Consider the following 13,503-nt stretch of genomic DNA (forward strand, 5'->3'; position numbering starts at 1 on the left):
GATAGATTCCAGTCGTTCGTCGCCGCGGCCGCCAAAATCTAGAGCCCCGACGCAGACAGGGCGAGGATTCTGACGGCCCCGGTGTCTTCGAGTGATCCGCTGCGCTGAGCCCGTCGCCCGTCTGCGTGCATAAAGACGACTTGTGCGCCAACCGCTCGTCAAGTGCTCGTTACGTCAGTTATAGGTTCTGGTAGCGGTCTAAACGGCCCTTCTCAGGGCCCCCATATTTTGCAAACGGAGCCGTGTTTTGAATGCGGCACCCCGTGTCTCTGTAAAAAGTTCACAGGAAGGACCCAGCAAAGGTATGTGGTCCCCAACTTGGATATCGCGTGTTATGATTCAAATAAAAATTGTTCTTGCTTATTTCGCGCCTTTGATCCCAATAAATGCCGCCGTTGCAGTCGTCCCGCAGTGCTGTTGCTCGCCCATTCACCGTCGGCGTGCCTCAGCTTCGTTGTCTTTGCTAGCGGCGCACCGGTGAAGGCGGCCTTTGATCCGAATAAATGCCGCCGTTGCAGTCGTCCCGCGGTGTTGTTGCTTGCTAGATCGCCGTCGGCGTGTCTCAGCTTCGTCGTCTTCGCTAGCGGGGCACCGGCGGAGGCGGTTGATCTGACACACCGCGTTCGGCTTTGGCTAGCAGACGGCGTTAGTAAAATGGCGTCAGCTGTTGCTGGCTTCACGCGGCGGTACCGTGCATGCTTCTATTCATTCGGCGTTCGTTGCCATGGTGACGGCAAGGAAAGCAGACGAACTTTATGTTGCGGAAGAACGCTGCGGCGCAGCGATACCAGGTGCGTTCTAAGGCCCTTCCCGCATGCTTTTCAATGGGCGGAAGGCGAACAAAAAGAGTTCGAAATAAGGACTTAACGCAGAAGGCTGCATTTCTCCAGCGCCTCATAATTTGACGAGCCTTGCACGAAAAGCATGTTTTTAGACCCGAGTTTGGAGATAGTTTTTTTACAACAACATGGGTCTAAAGTATCAATGTGGCAAAAATTTTATTCAACGCCCAGCCCTAATTTTTACGAAAGAAAATGGGTAAAAAAAAAGAAAAAAACCTTGATAAATTTTAGGTACAGGAGCTTTCCTCTCTTGAATACCGGCTGCTTTCGAGCTTGTCAAATTACTCGCTCCACCTCGCAGCTGTAGAAACGTCGACATAGAAAGGGCGCCCGGTATTTTCGCCTTATGTGGCCCCGTGTTTCCGGGGTGTGTCACAAACTTCGTAACATTGTGAGCGTTTTCTAAAATGTTACGGGTGTTCATGCCAAACAGAGGTTTTTAGTGTAACAAACTTAAATTTTTAAGTCTCTTTGCATTATAAAAAAAAATCTAGGCCTGCTTTGGATTATGTAAAAATATCTGATTTGTATTTGATTCTTCGCAATACTTACATAATACCCTTCGATTATGCAGAATATAACTCCGCCTTCCTTAACAACTTTGAAGCAATCAGCACCTGTATAGGCCTCAGACAAAAACCCCTCTGAAAAAAAAAAAATGTTATGAAGGTGCTGCCAAGAAAGGAGATTATTGTGAGTTTTAGAATCGCGTACCCGAGCAAGCGCAAGCACTAATAATAATCCTAGGACCTCCAGAAATTACTATCGTTATTCTTGCCTTGTTCGCTTGCACCTCTGCATTAATTGCATCATAGCATGAACTATGCCTTTGCTTTAGCATTGCGTAAAATGCTGGTAGCTTTCTAAGATTGTAGGGAGAAGTTCGCAAAAGTAAACTTTGATATTAAGTTCTTTTGTCAATCATTTTTATTCGTAAAATTAATAATTTTAAGTTATCCACCAAAACATTTTAATACGGGATTTTAAATTGGGCCATCCGCACAAAACATCCGACGTTATCGATAAACATCATCATCAGTTATTTTTAGCCCTACACATTAGCTGAATTTTGAGTAACAGATTGCTTAACCCTCTGAACAACTTCCGAAACCATATTAACCGGGGAAGTCGCGACCACTTCATTTGCGATGTCAAGATTCTCCAATTTCTTGAACACATGTCTAGACGAAAGATTATCAGTTCAACACTATAGCCTGTGTGCATCTGATGAAGGTTACGTGAAGCAGTTTCTGAATTCGCCTAAATATTGCGATACCTCACTCTGCTGGTTGTGAACATCCTAGAAATCCCCCAATCATTAAGATACGCGTCCGATTTCCCCATTAAAAGTGAAATAAAATATCGCGACACAAAGAGTTTGTCTCCGGCGATGGGAAGAGCATGTTCCGAAACCAGGACCGCTGTCAGCCAATAGCTGACAGTGGACCTGGCACCTCCGACCGGCTGAATCGCGGAGTGATATCTTCAATGCACGCGCCACGTTGCCCATTCAGTCCGCACTACGATTCAAACCTGCGAGCACTCGCTCGCGAGCTGACGACGAGACACATCACTCCCGCGAAAAAAGAAAAAAAAGGTATGGTGCCCCTTTTTTGGCGAATATTGCTATAATATGTTTTCTCTTGGCGAAAAGCTAACATTTTGCGACTACACTTATTTTGTTTTATCATCTACAAATGATACAGACATTTTCTACTATCAGTGTTTGCAATCTCAACGAAATGTCACCTTTTCATTGGTCACATATCGTCCTTGCTGCCGGAACAATGCTCCACCCCGCCAGAGATAACTTCGGTGTGCTCAATTTTTTATTACTTTGCCAATAGAAAACTTGGCCACGCATCCTTATGATTTATGAATTTATAGGATGCTTAGAGTGCGCACAGGGAGTTATCGCCATATTTAGGCGATCTGAAAAATCTCCTTAGAGCACCTTTAAATGGCATGCAATGCACTGACTTCCATTTGGTCAACCTCGTCAGAAACCAGACGTTCATTGGCATTGTTTGCAATACCAAACGACGTTCAGAGAGCACCGGTCGTATCCAATCACAGGTGTTTCTTGAAGAAGGAAACCTGGCAAAGTATATTTAGAAAGAAAGCAGAAAAAATGTTATAATTGCTAAACACTTATATCTTTATACGACTTACCTTGAAATGCAGGTAGAATAAGCACCAAGGCAAAAAGTACGAGGAGCATGTTGATTATATTGCAATATAATATCACAGTCTAACGGGATCCTCCTCCTAAAAGAGAAAATATAACATAAATATAGCGGCAAAACTCGCCAGCGCAATCTTTTTTTTTTTTTCTCGGAATGTAGAGGCAGCTTTTTTAAATGAGAGTTCCTGCGAAACATTAATGGTCATATGTTTTTATGAAACATTCGGCGTGCACTGAATATTTACCCCTGGATAAGGCTGCGAAATATATCATCAAAAATTATTTTCTTTTGACAAAAGAAATTTTGAAGTTCACGCGTCCCAATCCCTAACTGCGCCTCTTCTGGCAACACTGAGCAGCATCGGCATTGATTGTGACGTCAAATGTTGTATCCAGGAGTAGACCCTTCCTCCTCGTTGTGCGTTGCAGTAGCTCATCGCAATAGCAATTTGTATTGAACGGGACCAGACAGGCATGGACTTTCTGTGTAGCAGCCAGCCTTAGTTTCTAAGCTTGGTTCACCTTAGCACAGCGCTACGTTTGGGGCCGAATTCGGCGATAACTTTCTTACAGGAGACCTCGAACTTGAGAACACAGGTGCCCTCCATGCACCGGCAAAAACCGTCGCGATCATCTGAATTCCAGAACGTCTACTCAATTCGCCGGCAAGCGAAGAACAATTCGATAATAAGAGGAGTGAAAAACACGTCTCACGTAAATTTCATCCAATACTGGCTCTGATGAACGTAGTATCGTAGTGATTTCCAGACCGCCGAGAACACGAACGCTTTACACAGGCATTTTCCAGAGCAAATACAAGAAAAACATGGAGTCGTGTTGTCACCGTTGCCACTTACAACTGCGAGACACACCATTGAAAGTAAGCTCCATTACTCTAACTTCGCTACTTTTTTTCTGAACGTAACTGTAACTTTAACGAATTACATTTTGAAAGTAACTTACCCAAGACTGATTTAGAGACAAAATTGGTTTTATATATATATTGTTGGAAGCGAATATTACCCAAAATGGAAGGAACAGCATTAAAACGTAGCTGAAAATATCTACCTACAACAGACTGGTATTTAAACGAACGGTCTTCTGAATTCTATTTCACGAGCACAGATTGAACTCCTGGGGCCTCTAACTGCGCTGCAATGAGACAAAAACTAATGCAAAAGTGTAGCAATTTCGAAGAGAACTTACGTAAGGTTTTCTTTCTTCAAGGAACTTGATGGGGCGATTGCTCGTCTGAGTTGTGGAAATTTTGCTTCCTTATTTATATCCCAGTTTTGTGGGCGTGTTCCTCGCAACGGGCGGTTCCATGAGAATTTTCTCGCCAATAGTAGCTTTGGAACCAAGCGGGAGGAAACAAAGACTCCACCTCTAAACCCTGCCCTTACACTCGGATCGGGGGGCATTGTCCCGCCCTTAGAATAAATACAGTAAACAATCTGCGTACAAAAATATTTTTTATTTCTTCCTTCTTTTACCGATGGTTTGCACTTGCTTAATTCTCTTTCTTAAGCCTTGCTTAGTTCTTCGAGTATTTTTTTTAAAGAGCCCTATGAGCCTCAAAAACTTGATATTCTACGCTGTGTGCACTTTCTACAGGAGCAGACTCTGCAGAGATTGGAGAAGTCTTTTGTAATCGCCAAAGATACACAAGGTTCTACTTGAGGGAAAGCCGTATCAGGCAGCGCAGTGTAGTCCGTTTCACTTCGAGTCCCACCACAGACTACGCTACGACCCTATAGGAAGCCAATCAAGCAGCTCCGAAAGTGCATCGTCACGGCGATAATCGTTCTTAAGCGTTTATTTTTAACCAACAAAACCAATTATGCACAGAGAATGCGCCGCAACTGATCTCCTACGCCGAAGATTTGAAGGTATCGTGGCGCCCTCCGGTGGCGGTTATAGAGTGTCTAACCAGTTGCCAGTTTAGCGGTTTTCCCGCTAAAACTAGCAATCTTCTTATTCGTCTACGTAAAAAAAATGACCGTTTTTGCAGGCTGTTTTGATTTTAAGCGGTTTCAAACCATGTCTTAGTCTTCTTTCAGAGGATCTCAAATTTCCTCGAGCTTACATTTCTGCATAATAAATACTTTCCTTTCTGTGGGAAGTTAGAGTCGCGGGGTCGCCATAATTGCTTACTTTCCCCCGTTACGTTTTACCCGTACTTTCACTCGTGAAGGCGCCGTAGGCGCATCTTCACGACTACATATTTGAGCCGCCTTGTCCATGTCCCCAAGAACGACTTAGTATATGTGCAAGTTCTTAAAGGGGAGCTCCGGCGAAAGATTGATGGTCATTGGTTTTTATACAATTTTCACTGCTTATCAAATATACACCCGTGAATCTGTCTACGAAATATTGGATAAAAATAAAAATATATACTTACATATATTATTTAGAGAAAACGATTTCTAAGTGCCAGTAGAGCGACAGAAAGTGAACCTTCGGATCACTTTCTGTCGCTCTACTGGCAACAACAAGCAGGGGTGCTCCTCACGTAAAATGTTGCATCCAATAGCAGACAACGCTCCCTAGCTACTCCACGGCGTTGTGCGTTGCAGTGATAGTGAACGTGTGTGGTCCTGCCAATATGGTTCTGGATTAGGCTGTTCGCGGCATGCGATGAAGGGTGGGGGGAATCCGTGACGGGCTGTGGGGTGTGCGAACACCACGAAGGAATACAAGAGAGTGACACCCTCTCGGTTTCCGACCAAGAGGTCTTTGCGACGGAAGTGGGGCCTAGCAGTCTGACGCGAACACTGAGTCCTAGAGCTCGCGTCGTGCTGGAAAACGGTTCCCACCTGGTTAGCAAATAAAGCCTTCCATGCCATTCTTCTTCGACGTGGCATCTGGGTCGATACATGTCGGCGGATTGCGAGTCCGCCGACATGAAGACTTCAAGGGGGCCCCCGGGGAAGGTTCCCCGGAAATCGATGCAGGCGCATCGAATGGGAAATGCAAATCGTCTGAAATCTCGTGCTGAAAATTTTAAAACAATTTCTGGTCATTGTTTGACTAAGATCAGCTTGATGAATCGTAGTTCATTATTTCCCACGGACAATCGCGACGGCATTGTGATTGCTTCTGACGCCGGACGAAACAGGCTCAAGCTGCCCGTGGGCTGATGGTTACAGAACATCTGACGCTCCAACAAGATGACGAACCAGTAAAGTTGCAGGTTGGTTTCGGTTTCGGTTACGTCTTATTTTTAGAGCCCTGCATCTCCGTGGATATTCGCGGATATCCGACAATACCCTCATCTGATTGCAGGCGTATCCTTGGCCTATTCCACTCGTTGGGTAAGCGCCAAGCTGAGGGCAAGCGCAAAGAGATACCCGCTTTCCGACAGAGTATATTACGAAAAACCAAAACGAAGGAAAATTTCTTTCTTTACGCTGTACACTGTGGGCACCCTGGCGACTCCCCAGCTCACTTGCCCGACTGCGGGCACAGGTGGCGAACTTTCCCGCGTCGCGGCGGAATCAAGCCGGCCTTGATAAAGCACATCGGGTGCGCCGCCTTGATAAGGCGGATCAGACGCGACGCACAGGCAGAGGCTGGCTGGACACAAGCCCCGCCAGTACTCTTTGGTTTTCTATTAGTATATTCTTCATTGTATCGTCCATGTCCAATTAAAGGTAGTTTCTTGTTGTTGAAACCGTTGGCTCGGTGTTATTCCTGCGGGTCGGGTATGCAGCAAGGCAAACCGACCACAACACACACCTCGGTATAGTGTGACGTAGTGGGGGGTTTTGACTTTCCGCGTTTCGTTTCGACTGAATTCGTCGTAATCGGTCGTAGTTCCCGAATAATATACGCAATCAGCCCTATGCTCCGTCTCACTCTAAGTCCGACCGCATGCCAAAGCTACGATGGAATAGAGACACTCAAGCGACGCTAATAATGTCACGGCAGTCGACGTCTGTGTGCGTGTGCTTTGACCGGCTAAAGCAATAACGCCGCAACACCAGGACAATGGTTCGCCTTAGAATTGCCAACCTTTTTGCAAAGTGGGGTGTTCTCAAGCGCGCGTCCTTGGGTAACCGATCCATAACTATCATCATTTTTCTAGGGAGTCGAATTTGCTGTCAGGAAAACCTCCTATAGTCGCCGTGTTTCGTTGCTTAGTCGCATGTTTAGAATTCGAAAGTATCTGTTTGCCATTGAATTCTTTACTCGACATATTTATACTTTTTAGGCGAAGAACTAACAACAGGATGGAATTTATAAAACACATCAAGGCAAGCAAGAACAGTTGCATTTTGATATTGCTCTGATATTTACCGCATCCAAAGAAACCGCTTGCAGGTTGACGATAAATATTGAACTGAAAAAAAGTTTTAATCGGAGAACTTGTGCAAGAGACAAAAAGGAACAACAAACGTCCAGAAAGCAGCAGCGAGAGTCGACAGCGGCAGCAGCGAGCGACGTTGCGTCGGCGTGGAAGCTGGCTTACGCGAGGGCGAATGAGTCGGCGAAACCACGCTCGGCTCCTCATATACTACACTCGGCCTCTCATAGATTTGACCGAAAAAGTTCGGGAGTGAGCTAGGCCCAGACTGACTAAACAATTTCATTCTGTCCTCTGCATATTTTACACTCGGGCTACAAATAAACACGACTAAATATTTAAAACGAACCGCTCACTTCTCTGAACTAAAATTTTCAAGTCTACGAAATCTCGCAGTGAACTTCATTTCGCTACACCACGTATATATCTGCGAATATGTATCTTCAAAATGAAAACCGTGAAGTCCCACGTGGGCTTTGAGAATGACGTCAAAACTTCGATAATGTTTTACGACTCTCAGTTCAGTATTAATGTGAATGTTCGCATCTTGGCAAGCAATATTGAGCACCGCAAATCTTACTAAAAATGGGCTCGAGAAATCTAACGTTACGTGTGCCTGTATCAAAGAAAATAGTTACACATCACTATGAGTGTATGACAGTTTTCATCCTTTATTTTTCTTAGCTGACCCCCCCTCCCCGTCTCTTGCCGTTTCTCCGTCCATTCCGCTCTATCCCCGTTTTGTGGCGAGTTGGCCAGCTGCAGCGAAAAACGTGGACGACGCCTGCTATTGACGATTCGCTTTGAGAAAATATTGAACGCGCTTAGCGCACGAACCCGACGAAAGCGTGTGGTGCTGATCAAGTCACAGATCATCTGTTTTATTTTGGCAAATCTGTTTTTGTTTTATTTAGAGTTATCCAAAGAGATAACAACTTGACCCTTGAGGTCTCTCGTCCAACGTCTCGGTTCATTTTGTGAGTTATACTGTTGTAACACTGTTAAGCACAGGGTCTATATAAGGATTCATTCCTATGTTTCTCGTTCAAGCCATTGGTTTGAGTTCTGCACCCTGTGCGAGTTAAGGTAGAGCCCCTGAAACAAAAAGTGGCCGCACTCGACGTCGAGTTCGTAGTACTTGCCATCTAGATTTCTTTTGTATGTACTTTATTGGAGGCGGTTCAGCAGAAAGTTTAATATTTGTAAAATTAAATGTTCACGTTTTCAACCCAGTGCTACAGTCATCGTTTAAACTCTCTGGTGATGCGCCAAAAACATGAGCAATGATTATTTCAAAAACAACTGCGGTGCAAAAACCTCGAGTATTAGCTGGCAAACATGACGTGTCTTAAGCATTGACGTAAATGCAGTGCCCCGTATGACGTTGTTGCGTGCGTTGTCTCTTTCTTGGTTTGTCTTATTTTATCTTGAAATAAATGTTCTGAACATATCAAAACATCTTCTCAGAGAGAAATGAACTGTTCTTCAATAGAAGAGCAGCACTTGTTTTCGCATCTTGAAGGGAAACTCTATAGATGTACTTGACCTCGCTGATTGTTCGCTCGCTAGCATAAGATACTCAGGATATTGTACGCTGTTTACTGCGAAACTTTCTCTCTTCCATTGTGTTCTCGTTACCTGGTCTCTTATTGTACTTCGAAAATGAACAATTTTAATATAACAAAAATCAACTTTTGTCAACTGTTATTTTGTTTGGGTAGAAAGGACGGGCACTAAAGCTGCGTTCCGCAAATTTCTCGCAGGTGTGTCTGCCCAGCGACTCCCACAGTTCAAGCGCTGCATATCAATGCAGGACGCAGGATATTTTTAAGGTGAGCAACCTCTTCCTTGTTTTCTTCTTCTCTGCCAAGTGACCACACGTGTGCTCTTCAGCCATGTTTATTGCGGGGGCTTTCTTGACCGCGCTGCTGCAACCGGCAGCCCGGGGGCCAACTGAAACACCTACAATAGCATAATGTAACATCCCCTTTTTTTAGCATTGTGGGATAATCAGTTTTTTTCAGGTACATAGTCCTTCAGATACCGTATTTACTCGAGTAATAGCCGCACTGTTTATGAAGAAAATCTGAGGGTTCGCTTTTCAGAGGACTACGCGGATTGCCAATCGTCACGATCGACAGCGTGATTCCAGCTGTTTACAGGACAGAGATAACGTCTTCGCGCGAAGATACCATCTTTGAAGATTGGATTTGTATGAAAAATCATGTTCTCGATCTCGTTATTTGCTATGTCATTTATGTGCAACGTGATGATTGGCTGTATATGTGCTTGCGGGAAAGTAGACACAAGGGCCTTGTTCATAAATAGTGCGGCTATTAAGCGCGAGACACATGCGCGAAAAATCCATCCGATCCGACGTCGGATCCGGCAATACGACTGCCTGATCCGAAAAATTTGGTCGCTTCAGACGTCGGATCGGCGATCCGACGTGCGTCCAACGCGCCAGATAGTTTCGCACGGTGGACGGATTGTCGGATGCGTCCAGCCAATGACAGCACAGCTAGCGCCAACGTCATGATGACGTACTGGGTCTGGCGGGACGAAGCGAACGCGATAACGGGACGGGCGAGGGGAAGCCGGACGCGTGAATCCCGCTGACCCATTCGAGGAAGATGGCCCCAGCAAAGAATGCACGCGCTAGCGACAACGAGCTCCTAACTTCGCTCGTGCGAACTAAACCGTCAATCTGGGACCAGAGATCTATGAACGCTAACCTCCGCTGGAGTGCTTGGACCTCCTGGGCGGAGCCGAACGGATCGTCGTGTCGCAGGCAAGGTCGGAAGCGTGTTTCTCAAACTGCCGCGTACGGCGATTCGGAGCGGCGTTTGGACTGTCGGATCGGACGTCGGATCGGACGATTCTGTCGTCCATGTGTCTCGCGCTTTACCCGAATAAATAGTGTATTTTGGTACTCGGCTTTCACGAACTGGTCGGATATTTGGGCTGCTTGGACCCTTTGATTTTTCCTTCAGAGGACATTTTGCCGACACAGCTGTCTCCTGCTGGGCCTTCATCCTGGTGGTGGCTTTCGGCCTGGCCGGTGTCCAACTCGGTTTCTTCTTAACCACCCCACGTTGGGAATAGCACCTTGCATGACGGCTCTAATTCGCCGAAGTACATTTCTATTCGTTTCAACATCATACGATCTGTTCTTTGGCCTCTGCACGACTACTTTTTGCCCCATGTGCGTTTTCCTGTGGGTTGGACTCTCACAGAGTCTCCTTAGTGTAGTGGAGGTAGATCTTTCCCCTTTTCGTTGTAATTCTTTACCATTTCGCTTCTCAGTGCTTGTTTTTGACGCTTGTAATTGATTTGTGAACGTAGCCCCGTGGTCATGGGAAGGATAGTGCTTTGGGTTATTTTTCCAGTCAGTAGCTGGGGAGGGATGGCATTGAGTTATTGTCTCGTTGTGCTCCAATACTTCGGTAGTGCTGGGTACGGGCCACTTCCATCCATCATTGCTCGCTGTATCTTCGCTGTTTTTACAGCTGCTTCAGCCATGCAGTTGGGCTGTGCATGGTCTGGTCTTGATCTCACGTGTTCGAAACCCCATTCTTTTGTAACCTTCACCAGCTCTTTACTCGAAATTTGAGGACCGTTGTCGCTGACAAGAGCTGATGGACGGCCATATCTTGCAAAGTTCACTTTCATTTTCCTGATAACCGCGGCTGATGTAGTCGATGGCAGTTGGTCTATACTTCAAAGAATCCACTGTAGTAGTCCACGATCTCAAGAAATGTTTTTCCTTTGCATTCCATGAGGTGTGAACCCACTCTCTGCCATGGTTGGCTTGTCATTGGGTGGGTTTCACGGTTTCTTTTTGTTGTCTGTGAGCGTGAGTCTGGCATATCTCACATGCCGTGTGTAGTCTTTAAATTCCGAGTTCATCTGTGGTCAGAATACACTCTCTCGTTCTCTTTGAAGTGTGCTTTTCATGTCCATCTGCAATGCATGAAGTTTCTTCTTGATCTCGTCACGCGGTTCACCGGGGACGACAAGACGCTGTCCTTTGTAGATGATGTTATTTGCAACCGTCAGCTTGTCCCGAAGAGTGAAGTATGACTTCTCCTTTGGTCGGACGTCGCACTTCGTTTCGGGCCATCTTCTTGGGATTGTTGTTTCCACTCTCTGTAGAACTGACACCTCAGCGTCTGTTGAGGCGTCAGTGGCGATTTTGAAGCCAAACTTGGACATCTCTTTCTTCTGTACAAAACAAATCCGCGAAATCATATAGAAAAGCGGACCGGATAGAAGTGGGCCGAAATCTTTTTCAAAAAACACACAATCTTCTCTACAATTCTGTCTAACAATTTGATATGAAGGTGTACTTGGACGCCGGTATTATTCGTTTAGAAATCAGGCGAAACTTTGTATCGGATCATTATGCGTCTACGTCCCCTCCCATTCGATGATTATCATGTTTTTTATTATGTACACGACAATCTCCGCCGCCGGGGAAAAACGTATGGGCTAACGAGACGCCTCTGGGTTTTGCGTCATGCCTGGATTTCAAGGGTCAGACTTACTGGTTCCCGACACCAGCACAATAGGTGGCTCCGCCCGGGTCTTTGATTGCATATTGATACAGAGAAGAAGGGGAAGAGCGCGACGGCCCGTGGCCGTAGTGCGTTCTGGCCGACTAAAAACCCACCGCTGTTAACCGAAAAGTCGAAAACATGATAACCATCGAAAAGGGGGGGGGGGGGGGGGGGGGGGACGTAGACGCATAATGATCCGATACAAAGTTTCGCTTGATTCCTAAACGAATAATGCCGGCGTCCAAGTATACCTTCATATCAAATTGTTAGACAGAATTGTAGAGAAGATTGTGTTTCTTGAAAAAGATTTCGGCCCCCCCTTCTATCTGGTCCGCTTTTCTATAGGCCTCAAATAACGCGGGCGAATTTTATTTATTTATTTATGTATTTATTTATTTATTTAGGAATACTGCAGGCCAATTGCGGCCCAAGCAGGATTGGGGGTTACAAAAGTGGAGTCAAAAAAGCGCAACACCAGGTAATCCGTAAAATGGGAGAGGGGAACAGGGCAAAATTGTGCAAAAATTGTAATAAAGCACAAAAACAAATGCGTAAAAATAGGTAATAGCTCACAACAAAGATGGGAGGGGTGGCAGTAGTGGCAGGTTGGTCCAATGGCTTAGAGCTCACGTTTTGAAAGGAACCGAAAATAAAAACGGACCATGCAGTACAAGCTGAACTATGCAAGAAGAGATCCGGTCGTACTGAAAACGAACTGCTCTAATGTGGTAAGTCGGGTCAGTCGGTTCATAATTTTTCATCCCCTTTTGAAAGCCTCTGAAACAACAAGAAGCCAGGACAAGCTGAGTGACGCAAGGCGCCTCGTATTGTTCAAGTTGTCCCGGTTTTTTATGTCCTTTCGGCGCTCCTTAAAACGCACAGTGTGCGGTTTCTAAACGCTGGCTTTATTTTCGCGCAGAAATAAGCCAAAAATACGTAATAATTTTTTACACCAGTGCAATGCAATAGAGACTTATAGTTCCAGCAAGCTGCTTTCCGCCATGCTTCAATGTCATCCTCCAGGCCGCGATTGTTTGTACAGAGTGATTTAATTATTTACATCTAAATTGACATGCACTATAAATTTCGTACTTTCTCTTAGACGATGCATGTTAGTGCACTTAAATTCCTCCAGCGTCTTGGCTTCTAATCGCGTGGAAGAAAAATTTAAATATCCCGGGCATGATTTGTGCAGCAGGCTAGATTCAATGGTCGCCTATTGTTTCCACAAACTCCCTGACAGATTCACTACCATATACCCTGGAGTCCTTTCTCCAAAAAGCGAGGTTTTGGTAGCGGCGCGGAAAAAAAGAAAAGAGAGAGGAAAAGGGGGGGGGGGGCAGCAACGGTTTTAAAAGGCTGATATATTTTTTTTTTTTTTGCGATTGTGACAGTTTGTTGTGTCTCAGTGTGCTCTTGTTTAGGGGGCTACAATATGGAGTAAGCAATTTTACGCACTTCCAACAAATATTTTATCGTTAACGACAGTTGTAAGGTATTACGCACTGCCTCGGGTGCTTTGACCTTACTCACTGGAGCGTCACAGAAGCGAGTAGTTCTGCAAAATAAATACGAAGACCTCTTTCTCTCAATCGATCACTTCTGTGGCAT

The 13,503-nt window shown here is 45.4% G+C and overlaps 1 protein-coding gene across 1 annotated transcript in view; it reads right to left on the reverse strand.

Moving 5' to 3' along the window:
* The window catches only part of LOC115326148, an 89,143-nt gene that overhangs the window by 52,376 nt on the left and 23,264 nt on the right, over positions 1-13,503 (reverse strand). The window contains exons 2-3 of the mRNA XM_040223575.1: positions 3,015-3,093; positions 1,395-1,486 (exon numbers count right to left, since the gene is read on the reverse strand). Coding sequence (XP_040079509.1) covers positions 1,395-1,486; positions 3,015-3,093 — 171 coding nt within the window. The remainder of the gene's footprint in view (positions 1-1,394; positions 1,487-3,014; positions 3,094-13,503) is intronic.

Source organism: Ixodes scapularis, unplaced genomic scaffold (genome assembly GCF_016920785.2).
Source record: "Ixodes scapularis isolate PalLabHiFi unplaced genomic scaffold, ASM1692078v2 ptg000312l_1___fragment_3__unscaffolded, whole genome shotgun sequence".
Classification (NCBI taxonomy): domain Eukaryota; kingdom Metazoa; phylum Arthropoda; class Arachnida; order Ixodida; family Ixodidae; genus Ixodes; species Ixodes scapularis.